The 16,609-nt window shown below is 46.4% G+C and overlaps 1 protein-coding gene across 1 annotated transcript in view; it reads left to right on the top strand.

Annotated features, from left to right (window-relative positions):
- Window positions 1-16,609, top strand: part of LOC145348462 (disintegrin and metalloproteinase domain-containing protein 12-like) — a 313,921-nt gene that overhangs the window by 133,236 nt on the left and 164,076 nt on the right. The window contains exon 9 of the mRNA XM_080196650.1: window positions 2,424-2,590. Coding sequence (XP_080052776.1) covers window positions 2,424-2,590 — 167 coding nt within the window. The remainder of the gene's footprint in view (window positions 1-2,423; window positions 2,591-16,609) is intronic.

Genomic DNA, 16,609 nt, shown 5'->3' with positions numbered 1-16,609 from the left:
GATGGGATGTACCTCAGACTACTGTGGGAGGCGAGGAAGGAGATTGCTGAGCCTCTGGCGATGATCTTTGCAACGTCAGTGGAGACAGGAGAGGTTCCGGAGGATTGGAGGATTGCGGATGTTCCTTTATTCAAGGAAGGGAGTAGAGATAGCCCTGGAAATTATAGATCAGTGAGTCTAACCTCAGCGGTTGGTAAGTTGATGGAGAAGATCCTGAGAGGCAGGATTTATGAACATTTGGAGAGGTATAGTATGATTAAGAGTAGTCAGCATGGCTTTGTCAAAGGCAGATCGTGCCTTACGAGCCTGACTGAATTTTTTGAAGATGTGACTAAACACATTGATGAAGGAAGAGCAGTAGATGTGTATCTAGACTTCTGCAAGGCATTGATAAGGTGCCCCATGCAAGGCTTATTGAGAAAGTGAGGGAGCATGGGATCCAAGGGGACATTGCTTTGTGGATCCAGAACTGGCTTGCCCACAGAAGGCAAAGAGTGGTTATAGATGGGTCATATTCTTCATGGAGATTGATCATCAGTGCCCCAGGGACCTGTTCTGAGACTCTTACTCTTTGTGATCTGGATGAGGAAGTGGAGAGATGGGTTGGTAAGTTTGCTGATGACACAAAGGTTGGAGGTGTTGTGGATAGTGTGGAGGGGTGTCAGAAGTTGCAGCAAGACATTGATAGGATGCAAGACTGGGCGGAGAAGTGGCAGATGGAGTTCAACACAGATAAGTGTGAAGTGGTTCATTTTGGCAGGTCAAATAGGATAGCAGAATATAATACTAATGGTAGGACTCTTGGCAGTGTGGAAGAACAGAAGGATCTTGGGGTCTGAGTTCATAGGACGCTCAAAGCAGCTGCGCAGGTTGAAGCTGTGGTTAAAAAGGTGGATGGTGTACTGGCTTCATCAATTGAGGAATTGAGTTTAGGAGTTGGGAGATAATGTTGCAGCTGTATACGACCCTAGTCAGACCTCACTTGGAGTGCTGTGCTCAGTTCTGGTCACCTCATTACAGGAAGGATGTGGAAGCCATAGAAAGGTTGCAGAGGAGATCTCCAAGGATGTTGCCTGGATTGTGGAGCATGCCTTATGAGGATAGGTCGAGGGAGCTCAGCCTTTTCTCCTTGGAGAGACGAAGGATGAGGGGTGACCTGTAAGAAGTGTATAAGATATTGAGAGGTATTCAGCAAGTGGATAGTCAGAGGCTTTTTCCCAGGGCTGAAATGGTTGCCACAAGAGGACACAGGTTTAAGGTGCTGTGGAGTAGGTACAGAGGAGATGTCAGGGGTAGGCTTTTCACTCAGAGAGTGGTGGGCGCGTGGCATGGGCTGCCGGCAACGGTGGTGGAGGCGGATTTGATAGGGTCTTTTAAGAGACTTTTAGATAAGTACATGGAACTTAGTAAGATAGAGGGTTATAGGTAAGCCTAGTAATCTCTAAGATAGGGACATGTTTGGCACAACTTTGAGAGCTGAAAGGCCTGTATTGTGCTGTAGTTTTTCTATATTTCTGTTTCTAAAATCTTGCAAACGAATTTCTTAAAAAACCTGCAGAGAAATATGACTAAACACATTTCTTTAAGACACAGTGTGGTCATAATGGTACAGATATAAGTTTCTTATTTAGTGACACTTCCTCTAGGCTGGAATTTTCTGGCTGTTCACGCTGGTAGGATCTTCCAGTTTGCCAACAGCAGGTGCATTCAAGAGGAAATCCTGTTGACAATTACCAGATTGTCACACCACTGGTGAATGGCAGTCCACTTTCTCCATGGCAAACACACAATAGATTGTGTAGAAATTCCTATCCATTTTGTTTCCTTCTCTGTTCCATGTCTTCTCTGTCTGTAAAATACTTTTGGTTTCATTTTCCCATGAGCTGCCTGTCTCTTTCCATATTCTAGAATCATAGAACCCTACAGTGCAGGAAAAGGCCCTTCGGCCCATCGAGTCTGCACCGAACACAATCCCACCTAGGCCCTACCCCCATATTATACCCACTAATCCCTCTAACCTACACATGCCTGGACACAAAGGGGCAATTTCTTAGCATGGCCAATCAACCTAACCCGCACATCTTTGGACTGTGGGAGGAAACCGGAGCACCCGGAGGAAACCCACGCAGACGCGAGGAGAATGTGCAAACTGCACACAGACAGTGACCCGAGCCGGGAATCAAACCCAGGACCCTGGAGCTGTGAAGCAGCAGTGCTAACCACTGTGCTACTGTGCCACCCACTATCTTTGCTTCTCTAAATCCTTTTTATTTTTCAACAGTCAGTCTGGTTCTAACTTGAGTGATGAATTTCACATCCAACTTACATCACTATTCAGTTGAATTTGGTTTTCTGTCCATGCAAGATCATCAGTTTTGGGTACATTTACTCATTTTAGTCCCAAACATTTTTCTTCTTTCCAGTATTACAGACCATATAATATCCGCATTGCTCTGATTGGAGCAGAGGTGTGGACTACGGACCAGATCAGAGTGGATGAGAGCGCGAAGGATACAATGAATCGATTCCTCAAATGGAGAAAGGAAAATCTTCTCCCACGAATGCACAATGACAATGCTCAGTTAATCACGTGAGTACCTAAGACCTGACATCTCCCAACAAATTAACCCATGTGTTTGTGTGTAAGTCACAAGTTCAACATTTATTATCCATCCATAATTTCTCTTGAGGAAGGAAAGAATTTTCAGGATTCAGACACTGAATTCTTTTTATTCATTTACCGGTTATAAATTGAGAGGTTGAGAGGCGACCTGATAGAGGTTTATAAGATGTTGAGAGGTATAGATAGGGTGGATTCTCGGAGGATATTTCCCAGGGCTGAAATGGTCGCTACGAGAGGACACAGGTTTAAGGTGCTGGGGAGCAGGTACGGAGGGATGTCAGGGGTAAGTTTTTCACTCAGTGGGTGGTGAGTGAGTGGAATCGGCTGCCGTTGGTGGTGGTGAAGGTGAACTCGTTGGGGTCTTTTAAGAGACTTCTGGATGAGTACATGGGATTTAATGGGATTGAGAGTTATAGATAAGCCTGGTAGGTATGGATATGATCGGTGCAACTTGTGGGCCGAAGGGCCTATTTGTGCTGTAGTGTTCTATGTTCTATGAGCATCGCTGGTTAAACCAGCATTTATTGCCCATACCTAATTGCCCTACTACCCTTAAGAAGGTGGTGGTGAACTGCCTTCTTGAACTACTGCAGTCCTTGATGAGTAGGTACACCTACATTGCTGTTCGGGAGGAATTCCAGGATTTTAACCCAGGAACAGCAATATATTTCCCAGTCAGGATGGTGAGTCCCTTGAAGGGGAACCTCCAGGTGATGGTGTTCCCAAGTATCTTGTTCTTCTAGATAGAAGTGGTCATGGGTTTGAAAGGTGCTGTCTAAGGATCCTTGGTGAGTTCCTACACTGCATCTTGTAGATACTACACACAGCTGGTACTGGGCGTCAGTAGTAGAGGGTGTGGATGTTTATGGAAGGAATACCAATCAAGTTTTGTCCATCATGATGTCAAGATTTTGAATGTTGAAGTTGCTGTCCTCCAGGCAAGTAGGGAGCATTTCATCACTCCTGACTTGTACCTTAAACAGTGCTGGAGGGAAAGAAATTGATCCTCTGAGACCACATGGAGCTTCAACAAAACAGTTTATTCAAACTTGTCCAACATGCATGAGGGTGAGCACCCAAAGCTGTTAGTTAATGTTGCTTCTGAGCTACTGTGCTCCCTGTGGGTTCTTCCAGCATTCTTATACCTTTTTGCATTACAACCTTTACATGTGAGATTCTGATTCAGTCAGCATTTGTTGCTCTCAGTCCTGCTTTTGTCACATTGTTTTTTTTTATTCATTGGTGAACATGGGCGTCACTGGCTAGCCAGCATTTATTGCCCATCCCTAGTCACCCTTGAACTGAATGGCATGTTGGGCCATTTCCAAGGGCAGTTGAGAGTCAACCACATTGCTGTGGCTCTGGAGTCACATGGAGGCTAGACCATGAGGATGGAAGACTTCCTTCCCTAGCGGACATTAGTGAACCAGATGGGTTTTTCACTGGCAAACAATTGGCAAATGTTTCATGGTCATCAGTAGGTCCTTAACTCCAGATATTTTTTACTAAATTCAAATTCCACTATCTCCCATGACGGGATTTGAACCTGGATCCCTCGAACTACAGTTGAGTTTCTGGATTAATTGTCTAGTGATAATTGTTATTTCAGTTATCCTGTGTGCTTTTACCTTGAATTGTTCTCTTGTTCAGATTCTTTATTGATCATGTTGACCTCGTTGCAATATCAAATCAGCACCTTTTAACATGTAAATTTCAACTGTGGATGTCAATCATCACACTGATCCGATGCTGGGTTAGTTTCCCAGAGGCACAGTGCATAATTTCCAGACATTGTGGGGGTCATGGTAAATAGTGTTGACTTCTTAATCATTGCTACAATCTCTGAAGATCAGCATCTGGAATGTGGCTGTTTAGTATTGTCTGGGAGGTAGTTATTTGCAACTAGGCTGCCTTATCCCCTTCTATCCCTTCCAACCTTGTTGCAGCCGAAGCTCCCTTTTAACCCTACTACAAATATGCTTTCGGGAGTCAGGAAATGATTAACTATTCAGAAGATTCCTCGCCATTGATCTGCTCTTGTGTCACATGATTTATATGGTCAGTTCAGCTTCTGGTCCATGGTAGCTCCCAGCATGTTGACAGTTGGGTATAACAATATCAAGTCAGGGGATGATGGTCAGATCCTCTCTTGTGTGGCACAAATATTACTTGCTGTTTGTCAGCAGAAGCCTGGATATTGTACACTTCTTCCTGCTTTGAACATGGACTACTTCAGTGTCTGAGGAGTTGCAAATGGTGCCGAACATTGTGCAGTCACGTGCAAACATCCTGTCTTCTGACTTTATAATGAAAGGAGGCAGCTGAAGATGGTTGGTCCTAGTACTTTACTCTGAGGACCTCCTGCAGTGATGTCCCAGAGCTAAAATGACTGACCCGCTATTCAAAAGGGAGGTAAAGAGAAAACAGGGCCCGGGTTAGGCAACTGGAGCTGAGGCTGGAGGATTTATTTTTAGTGAGGGAAAATGAGGCATTAATGAATAGGAACCAGATTCAAGAGGGGACCTCAGAGTCAAGGAGGCGGGATGGGTGGGTTACAGTTAGGAAGGGGAAAAAGAAGAGGAGTAATGTTCCAAAGGCTACCCCAGGGGTAGTTTCTCAAGACAGCAGGGGTAAGGCACCAACTGAGGTGGAAAGGGCACGAGGGGAAGAGGAAAATGCCTCAGAGGGAAGGAAGGGGGCTGGATGTGAGATAGTGCTGGGGGATGGGAGGGTTAGAGGAATTGATAGGCGGTTCTGTGGGCAAAAGCGGGATTCCAAGATGGTGGTCTGCCTCCCTGGAGCTGGGGTACAGGATGTGTCAGAGAGGGTAGAGGGAATCTTGAAGGGCCAAGGGACCCAGGCGGATGTAATTATAAATGTAGGAGAGAGGGACATAGGAAGAAAGAGTAGGGGGGAAATACGTACACAGTTCAGGGAGTTGGGAGCCAGGCTGAAGTGTAGGGCCTCCAGGGTGGCGATCTCTGGTCTGCTGCCAGTGCCCAGCAATAGCAGGGATAAGAATAATGAGATCCTGCAGCTGAATGCGTGGCTGAGGGATTGGTGCAGGACAGAGGGTTTCAGTTTTGTTGACCATTGGGAAGTCTTTGCAAAGGAAGGGCATTTGTATAAGAGGGATAGGGAACACTTAAATGGGAAGGGGACACATATTTTAGCTGGGAGGTTGGCTGGAGTGTTTAGGCAGGGTTTAAACTAGTATGGAGGGGGGGTGGGGAGGAGAGAGACAGCTCACTCACTGGGAGTGAGTTGGAGGTCAGGGGAAGTCTAGTTGATAGGGAAATCTGCCAGGAGAAGGAGGATCCGAGAGGGCCTGAGGGTCTTAGGTGCATCTGTTTTAATGCGAGGAGTGTGACAGGGAAGTCGGATGAACTTAGGGCCTTGATGTTCGCGAGGAATTTAGATGTGGTGGCAGTGACAGAGACGTGGTTAAAGGAGGGGCAGGACTGGCAGCTAAATGTTCCGGGTATAAGTGTTTTAGGTGTGATAGAGGTGGGTTGAAAAGAGGAGGGGGAGTGGCACCCTTAGTTAGGGAGCAGATCACAGCGGTGCAGAGGGAGGATAACATGGAGGGGTTGGACATTGAGTCTTTGTGGGTGGAGTTGAGGAATAGGAAGGGGGCCATTACTATGCTAGGAGTGTACTATAGGCCACCTGATAGCCCGCGGGCAGTGGAAGAGGGTATATGTAGGGACATTTTGGATAAGTGTAGGGAGAATAGGGTTGTTGTAGTGGGAGATTTTAATCTCCCTGGGGTGGATTGGAAGGTGCCTAGAGCTGGGGGTCTGATGGGGAGGAATTCGTAAGATGTGTATTGGAAGGATCCTTGCAACAGTATGTAGATAGTCCGACTAGAGAGGGGGCGATACTTGATTTAGTTCTGGGAAATGAGCCAGGTCAGGTGGTTGAGGTTGCAGTAGGCGAACATGTGGCTAATAGTGACCACAACTCCGTCTACTTTAGGATATGAATGGAATAAGATGAGAGCTGTCCTAAGGGGAGGGTGCTAAATTGGGGGAAGGCTAGATACAGCCGGATTAGGCAGGAGCTGAGGGATACAGACTGGGATAGGCTGTTGGAAGGCAAGACCACGTTAGGCATGTGGGAGTCTTTCAAGGGAAAACTGCAAAGGGTGCAGGAAAGGCATGTGCCGGTTAGGAGAAAGGATGGGAAAAGTAGGATTAGGGAACCGTGGATTGCGAGGGATATAGAAGACCTGGTTAGGAAGAAACGAGAGGCGTATGCCAGGTCTAAGCAGCTGGGAACGGAGAGAGCGTTGGAGGAATACAGAGAGAGTAGGAGGGAGCTCAAAAGGGGAGTTAGGAGAGCAAAGAGGGGGCATGAGATGGCTTTGGCAGGTAGGGTTAAGGAGAATCCAAAGGCGTTTTACTCCTATCTTAAGAACAAAAGGGTGGTTAGGGGTAAAATCGGTCCTCTCAAGGACAGATGTGGGGAATTGTGCTTAGAGGCAGAGGGAATGGGGGAGATCCTGAATGAATACTTTGCGTCGGTATTCACGAAGGAGAGGGGCTTGATGTCTAGTACGGTCATTGAGGGAGTGGTAGACCGATTGAAAGATCTATTGATTACGAGGGAAGAAGTGTTAGGGCTTTTAGAGGGCATTAAGACCGATAAATCTCGGGGCCTGATTGCATTTATCCTAGGCTGCTTAGAGAGGCGAGGGATGAGATTGCTGGCCCTCTGATGCAAATCTTTGTCTCTTTGGACACAGGTGAGGTCCCAGAGGACTGGAGGATAGCGAACGTGGTACCGTTGTTTAAAAAGGGTAGGAGGGATAGCCCAGGTAACCATAGGCCGGTGAGCTTAACGTCAGTGGTAGGTAAGTTGATGGAGAGGATTCTTAGGGATAGGATATATGCGCACTTGGAGCGTTGCGATCTGATTAAGGATACGCAGCATGGCTTTGTCAAGGGGAAGTCTTGCCTTACGAATCTGGTCGAATTCTTTGAGGAGGTGACAAAAACGGTTGACGAAGGACGAGCCGTTGATGTCGTCTGTATGGGTTTCAGTAAGGCGTTTGACAAAGTCCCTCATGGTAGGTTAGTACAGAAGATTAAGGGTCATGGGATATGTGGTCAGGTATCTAGACGGGTAGAGAACTGGCTTGCAAAGAGGAGTCAGAGAGTAGTTGTGGAGGGGTCTTTTTCTAGCTGGAGTTCTGTCACTAGTGGTGTGCCGCAGGGCTCGGTACTGGGACCTCTTCTCTTTGTAGTGTATATAAATGATTTGGAAGAGGGAGTAGGTGGTGTGATCAGCAAATTTGCTGATGACACCAAGATGGCTGGATTGGCGGGCAGTGAGGAGCAGTGTCTGGCAATACAGCAGGAAATTGATAGGCTGGTTGATTGGGCAGATAGGTGGCAAATGGAGTTTAATCCGGATAAATGTGAGGTGATGCATTTTGGCCGGAATAATGTAGGGGGAAGTTATATGATAAAGGGTAAGCCTGTAAGGAGTATAGAGTCGCAGCGAGACCTGGGGGTGCAAGTGCACAAGTCTTTGAAGGTGGCAGTGCAAGTGGAGAGTGTGGTGAAGAAAGCCTATGGTATGTTAGCCTTTATAGGAAGGGGTATAGAATATAAGAGCTGGAGTCTAATGTTGCAGTTGTACAGAACGTCGGTTAGGCCGCATTTGGAGTACTGCGTACAGTCTTACTACCAGAAGGACGTGGAGACTCTGGAGAGAGTGCAGAGGAGGTTTACCAGGATGTTGCCTGGTATGGAAGGACTGGGGTATGAGGAAAGATTGAAGAAATTGGGGCTCTTTTCCCTTGAAAGACGCCGACTGAGGGGGGATCTAATAGAGGTATATAAGATTATGAAGGGTATAGATAGAGCAAACAGAGATAAGCTATTTCCTATAATAGAGTCACGTAGGACAAGGGGCCATGGACTTAAGGTGAGGGGGGAGTGGTACAACACAGATATTAGAGGGAGGTTTTTCACACAGAGGGTAGTGGGGGTATGGAATGCTCTGCCAGATAAGGTGGTGGAGGCAAACACGCTAGAGTCCTTTAAGAGTAACTTAGACAGGCACATGACTGAGTTGGAGATGGGTGGATATAGGAGAACCTTTAAATAAGGGTCATTAGCGTTGGGGTGTCCCTAGAAATGTAAATGGGTATAGTATGATAATAATGTTTTTCTCTTTTCATTCACAGGTTTTAAGTCGGTCCACCTCGTGTCCAACGAGAGGCATACACGCGATGAGTCGTACTGAGGCTGCTCTTTGTTGTTCGAGCTTGGCCTAGTGCTTCATGTCGTTAGTGTGTGCCTAAACTGGACAAGATACTGGGCAAGACGACAGCTCAGTGACTATCGCTGATTGCTGTGCAGACACACGGATTTGGGCCGGTGTCTGTGGGAGTTTGCGCATTCTCACCGTGTTTGCGTGGGTTTCCTCCCACACCCCAAAGATGTGCTATTAGGCTGATTGGCAGTAATAAATTGTCCCTAAATTAGTTTCCCTCAATGTGGATGGCCATAAACATTAGATAAGGGTCATGGGTGGAGGGGGGGACTGGTGGTGTTAAAATGGCGGCGCAGGCTCGTTGGGTCTTATACAGTTCCATCAGGTCACCCCTCATCCTTTGTCTCTCCCAGGAGAAAAGACCAAGCTCTCTCAACCTATCCTCATAAGGCATGCCACCCAATCCAGGCAACATCCTTGTAAATCTCCTTTGCATCCTTTCTATGGTTTCTACATCCTTCCTGTAATGAGGCGATTAGAACTGAGCACAACACTCCAAGTGGGGTCTGACCAGGGTCTTATATAGCTGCAGCATTATCTCTAGACTCCTAACCTCAATTCCTCGATTGATGAACACCAGTACACCATACACTTGCTTAACCACAGCCTCTACCTGCGAAGCTGCTTTGAGAGTCCCATGAACCTGGACACCAAGATCCTTCTGATCTTCCACACTGCCAAGAGTCTCATCCTTAATATTATAATCTGTCATCATATTTGACCTGCCAAAATGAATCACCACACACTTATCTGGTTGAAGTCCATCTGCCAGTTCTCCGCCCAGCCTTGCATCCTATCAATGTCTCGCTGCAACTTCTGACATCCCTCCACACTGTCCACAACACCTCCAATCTTTGTGTCATCAGCAAACCCATCCTTCCACTCCCTCATCCATGTCATTTATAAAAATCACAAAGAGCTAGGATCCCAGAACAGATCCCTGGGGCACTCCACTGGTGACTGACCTCCATGCAGAAAAAGACCCATCCACAACCACTCTTTGCCTGCTGTGGGCAAGCCAGTTCTGAATCCACAGAGCAATGTCCCCTTGGATCCCATGCCCACTCACTTTCTCAATAAGCCTTGCATGGTGAACCTTATCAAACGCTTTGCTGAAGTCCATATAAACCACATCCACTGCTCTTCCTTCATCAACGTGTTTAGACACATCCTCAAAAAATTCAGTCAGGCTCGTAAGGCGCAATCTGCCTTTGACAAAGCCGAGCTGACTATTCTTGATCATACTATACCTCTCCAAATGTTCATAAATCTTGTCTCTCAGGATCTTCTCCATCAACTTGCCAACCACTGAGGTTAGACGCACCGGTCTGTAATTCCCTGGGCTATCTCTTCTCCCTTTCTTGAACAAAGGAACCACATCCGCAACCCTCCAATCCTCCGGACCCCCTCCCGTCTCCATTGATGACACAAAGATCATTGTCAGAGGCTCAGCAATCTCTTCCCGTGCCTCCCACAGTAACCTGGGGTACATCCCATCCGGCCCCGGTGACTTATCTAACTTGATGCTTTTCAAAACTCCAACACATCCTCTTTTTTAATGTCTACATGCTCAAGCTTTTCAGTCCGCTGCAAGTCTGCACTACAACCACCAAGATCCTTTTCCACTGTGAATACTGAAGTAAAGTATTCATTGAGTACCTCTGCAATTTCTATCGGTTCTATACAAACCTTCCCACCGTCACACTTGATAGGCCCTATTCCTTCACGTCTTATCCTCTTGCTCTTCACATACTTGTAGAATGCCTTGAAGTTTTCCTTAATCCTACCTGCCATGGCCTTCTCATGACCCTTTCTGGCTCTCCTAATTTCCTTTTAAAGTTCCTTCCTATTAGCCGTACTCTTCTAGATCTCTAGCTTACCTTTTGTAAGCTTTTCTTTCCTTCTTTACTAAATTCATTCCAGCTTTAATGCACCACGGTTCCTTTAGCCTACTATAACTTCCCTGTCTCATTGGAACGTTGCTGTACAGAACTCCAGACAAATATTCCTTGAAAATTTGCCACATTTCTTCTGTACATTTCCTTGAGAAAACCTCTTTACAATTTATGCCTCTATCTTCCTGCCTGATAGCCTCATAATTCCCCTTACTCCAATAAAACACTTTCCTAGTTTGTCTGATCCTATCTCTCTCCAATGCCAATGTAAGGGAGATAGAGTTATGATCACTGTCCCCAAAATGCTCTCCCACTAAGAGATCAGACACCTGTCCAGGTTCATTTCCCAATACCAAATCATGTACAGCCTCTCCTCTTGTAGGCTTATCCACATATTGTGTCAGGAAACCTTCCTGAACACACCTAACAAACTCCTCCCCATCTAAACCCCTTGCCTGAGGGAGATTCCAATCAATCTTTGGGAAATTAAAGTCTCCCATCACGACAACTCTGTTATTATTACATGTTTCCAGGATCTGTTTATCTATCTGCTCCTGAACATTCCTGTACTACTGGGCGGCCTTGAGAAAACACCCAGTCAAGTTAGTGACCCCTTCCTGTTCTGAACCTCCACCCACAGAGACTCCGTAGACGCTCCCTCCATGGCGTCCACCTTTTCTACAGCCGTGACACTATCTCTGATCAACAGTGCCATTCCCCACCTCTTTTTCCTCCCTCCTTGTCCCTCCTGAAACATTTGAAACCCGGCACTTGAAGTATATAGTCCTGTCGCTGAGTCATCCAAGCCTCTGTATTTCCAAGTAGCAATCCATGCTGTAAGCTCATCCACTTTTTTCACAACACTTCTTGCGTTAAAATGGACACATCTCAAACCTTCGGTCTGAGCGTTCCCCTTCTCCATCACCTGCCTATCCTCCCTCTCATAGTGTCAACAAACTCTCTCTATTTGTGAGCGAACCTCCTCTCTCCCAGTCACTTTGATTCCCACCCCCCAACCATTCTAGTTTAAACTCTCCCCGGCCATGATATTGGTCCCCCTGGGATTCAAGTGCAACCTGTCCTTTTTGTACTGGTCACACCTCTCAAACCTCCCGGCCATGATATTGGTCCCCCTGGGATTCAAGTGCAACCTGTCCTTTTTGTACTGGTCACACCTGCCCCTAAAGAGGTCTCAATGATCCAGGTACCTGAATCCCTGCCCCCTGCTCCAATCTCTCAGGCACGCATTTATCCTCTTTCCATTACTATTCTAGCTGTCTCATGGCACAGGCAGCAATCCCGAGATTATGACCTTTGTGTTCCTTCTTCTCAACTCTCCACCTAAGTCCTTATATTCTCTTTTCATGACCCCTTCCCTTTTCCTACCAATGTCAGTGGTACCAGTATGTACCACGACCTCTGGCTCCTCTCCCTCCCACTTCAGGATATCCTGGATGCGACCAGAAACATCCCAGATCCTGGCACCAAGTAGGCAAACTATCACTCGAGTTTCTCAACTGCCTCCACAAAATTGCCTGTCCGACCCCCTGACTGTAGAGTCCCCTGTCATTACTGCTTTCCTCCGCCTATCTTTACCTTTCTGAGCCACAGGACTGGACTCTGCGCCAGAGGCACGGCCACTATTGCTTCCACAAGGTAGGCTGTCCCCCTCAATAGTACTCAAATAGGAGTACTTATTGCTAAGGGGCACAGCTACTGAAATGCTCTCTAGCACCTGACCTTTCCCCTTCCTAACTGTGACCCACTTGCCTGTCTCCCGTGGCCCCGGTGTGACCACCTGCCTGTAACTCCGATCTGTCACCTCCTCGTTTTCCCTGACCAGAATGGGGCCCTTTAGGAGCTGCAGCTCGACGCACCTGGCGCAGACATGGACATCTGGGAGGCTAGGAGGCTCCAGGACCTCCCACATCCGACACTGAGAACAACAAACTGGCCTCACGCTCATAAGAACATAAGAACATAAAAACATAAGAAATAGGAGCAGGAGTAGGCCATGTAGCCCTTCGATCCTGCCCCGCCATTCAATAAGATCATGGCTGATCTGAAGTGGATCAGTTCCACTTACCTGCTTGCATCCCATCACCCTTAATTCCCTTATCGATCAAAAATCTATCTACCCGTGACTTAAACATATTCAACGAGGTAGCCTCCACCACTTCAATGGACAGAGGATTCCAGAGATTCACTACCCTCTGAGAGAAGAAGTTCCTCCTCGACTCTGTTCTAAACTGCACCCCCCGTATTTTGAGGCTGTGCTGTCTAGTTCTGGTTTCCCTTCTAAGTGGAAACAATTTCTTACTTCTATCCTATCTAGCCCCTTCATTATCTTATATGTCTCTATAAGATCACCCCTCAGCCTTTTCAACTCCAACGAGTACAGGCCCAGTCGACTCAATCTCTCCTCATAAGCTAACTTCCTCATCTCTGGTATCAACCTGGTGAACCTTCTCTGTACTCCTTCCAAGGCCAATATATCCTTTTGCAAATAAGGGGACCAAAATTGCACACAGTACTCTAGTTGCGGTCTCACCAGTACCCTGCACAGTTGCAGCAAGACCTCCCTGCTTTTATATTCTATCCCCCTCGCTATAAAGGCCAGCATCCCATTCGCCTTCTTGATCACCTGCTGCACCTGCAGACTGGGCTTTTGCGATTCATGCACAAGGACCCCCAGGTCCCTCTGCACAGGAGCATGCTGCAGCTTTTCGCCTTTTAAATAATGTTCCATTTTACTATTATTTCTTCCAAAGTGGATAACATCACATTTGCCAATGTTATACTCCATCTGCCAGGTCCTCGCCCACTCACTCAGCCTATCCAAATCTCTCTGCAGACTTTCCACGTCACCCACGCAATTCGCTTTTCCACTCACCTTTGTGTCAATATTCATGTCATAATTCCCCTTTTCTTCAGATTGCACAGAAAATGAAACTAAGAATTAAACCTACCTTGCCTCACCCGTTTCCGCCTAAGTCCGTTGAGCCAAAGCCCTTTAGCTCTCACTCTGCTACCTGCTCACTCTGCTGCCCACTACCGATGCTGCCTGCTGGATAGTGCGGCCTGCTTGTTAAACCTCGTACACTAACAAACCCTTCCCAGGTCACCCCTTGGCCTATTTCCACTTTACTGTTAAAGAAGTTTGTTAAAAAAAAGAGAAACCCCACGAAAAACTAAGAAATATAGTCAATTGCTTACCTTCACACTCCCGCCACAAATTCCTCCTCTCTGCTTGCTCCGACGAACACTTCAGCAGTCACGGGCATTCACTTTCTAATCTTCAGATAAGCATTCTCCAAGGCAGCCTTCATGACACACGACAACGCAGAATCGCTGAGCAGAAACTGATAGCCAAGTTCCCCACACATGAGGACAGCCTCAACTGGGATCTTGGTTCATGTCACATGACCTGTAACTCCCACAACTTGCCTGAGTTTGCAAAATCTCACGAAATGTCCTGGCTGGAGATAATTCACACCTTTTTAATCTCTTAAACCTGTGCTTAACTCTTTCTACTCACATTATCTGCACCTGTAAAGATTTGATTACCTGTAAAGACTCATATTCCAACCATTCTTGTAATCTTATAATTGAGTTTGAGTTTTGTGAACCAAATCCTGCACTCACCTGATGAAGGAGCGGCATTCCAAAAGCTTGTGCCACCAAATAAACCTGTTGGACTTTAACCTGGTGTTGTGAGACTTCTTACTGAGCATCCATGAGCAGGTCATTGCTAAATAAGTGCCGCTTGATAGCACTGCTGATGAGGTGTCAACATCGGTTGAACGAATAGTGACAAAACTCCATGTCAGGATATTATGTGACTTGGAGAGGAACTTGCAACTGGAAGTGTTTTGATACACCTGTTGTCCTTGTTCTTCTAAGTGGTAGTGGTCAGGAGTTTGGTGCTGCCTAAGTTTCTTTGTGAGAAGCTGCAGTGCATCTTGTAGACGATGTATACAGGATACCCGTGCATTAGTGACGAAAGGTGGGGAAAGGAGTGAAATCTAGTGGGCTGATTGTCCTGGGTGATGTCAAGTTGTTTGAGTGTTATTGGAGTTGCACTCAGTCAAGCAAGTTGAGAATATTCCATCACATTCCTCACTTGTGGAATGCTATTTTGGAGACCTGGAATAGACATGAAGTGCCCAATGTTCCACTTCTATTTTTTCCATGCTGTGATCATTCCATTATTTGATTCATCTAATCAGAATTTCAAACTTTCGATTTTGTCCCAGATCTCTGTCACCATCCCTGAGTATGCCCAATCCTACTGGTAACATGTTGCTATCCAGTCAAAATCGCAATTATTGCAGTACCCAATCTGCCCATGCTGTCTGTACCAGCTTTCCAAAAGGGTAGTTCACCTTGTGCCCCTTTCCCACCTTCTCTCTGCACATTCAGAGAATTATGGAATCCCTACAGTGCAAAAAGAGGCCATTCAGCCCATTGAGTCTGCTCCGACCAGAACCCCACCCAGGCCCTATCCCCTTTATCCTGTTAGTCCCCCTAACACAAAGGGACAATTTAGCATGGCCAATCAACCTAACCCACACGTCTTTGGACGGTGGGAGGAAACTGGAGCACCCGGAAGAAATCTCCATGTAAATGTGCAAACTCCACACAGTCACCCACGGCTGGAATTGAACTCGGGTCCCTGATGCTGTGAGACAGTAGTCCTAACCACTGGCCACTGTTTCACCCCAAAATGTTCTTTGCTTTTTTGATAATAATCAAATTCCCTATTAAATGCCTCAACTGAGTCTGCTGTAATCTGAGATAGCACTTTCCAGATCATACCTCCATGATACTTTTGTCAATACCTTCTGTGCCCCTGTTCTCAATCCTTCCACCAATGAAAATAGTCTCTCCCTATCTACTCTGTCCACAGTCCTCAGTGTTTCCAACACTTCTGTCAAATTTCCTCACAACCTTATCTTCTCCAAGCAAAATACTCTCAACTATTCTATTCATAACTGAAGTCCCTCATCCATGGAACCACTCTTGTGAATCTTTTCTGCACTCTTTCCATCCCTTCATATCCTTCCTAAAGTGTGGTGTCCAGAACTGGATGCAATACTCCAGTTAAGGCTGAACAAGTTTTTATATAAGTTTATCATAATTTCCTTGCTTTGTGCTTTATGTCCCTATTAATAAAACCAAGGACGCTGTATGCTTTATTTCTCAATCTGTCCTCCATGTACAATGATTTATGCACTTAGACACTCAGGTCCCTTTACTCTAGCCCCTCCTTTAGAATTGTACCCTATAGTTCGAGCTATGGCCTTGAGAGTCTTCTGTATTGACTCTCCAGCAAGTTGAATGCATCAGTGTAAAAAATGGACAAGTAAACCTCCTGCTGATTACCACTTAGCACTCTGCCTCAGCTGATAAAGTAATATTCATCAATGCTAAACTGCACTTTCAAGAAGCACAGACAAGGGAAAAATATGTATTCTGGGTGGGGGATCTCAATGTCCATCACCAAAAGTGGCTCGATAGCACTGACTGAGCTGGCTGAGTCCTGAAGAACATATCTGCCAGAGGGAACTTGCATGAACTTGTGAGAGCATCAGAACAAAAGAAAAATGTCCCTTACCATCCCAGACGCATCTGCCTGGTGGAGCGACCATGCATAATCCTTTTTTATTCATTTATGGAATGTGGGCACTGTCGTAGGCCGACATTTATTGTCCTTCCCCAATTGCCTTTGAGAAGATGCTGGTGAGCTGCATTCTTGAACTGCTGTGGCTCCTGTGGTGTAGATCCATCCGTAGTGCTGTTCGGG

Source organism: Carcharhinus amblyrhynchos, chromosome 1 (genome assembly GCF_965287045.1).
Source record: "Carcharhinus amblyrhynchos chromosome 1, sCarAmb.v2.hapA, whole genome shotgun sequence".
Taxonomy (NCBI): domain Eukaryota; kingdom Metazoa; phylum Chordata; class Chondrichthyes; order Carcharhiniformes; family Carcharhinidae; genus Carcharhinus; species Carcharhinus amblyrhynchos.
Note: the sequence above shows the minus strand (reverse complement) of the source record. Positions and strands in the feature narration are given on the sequence as shown.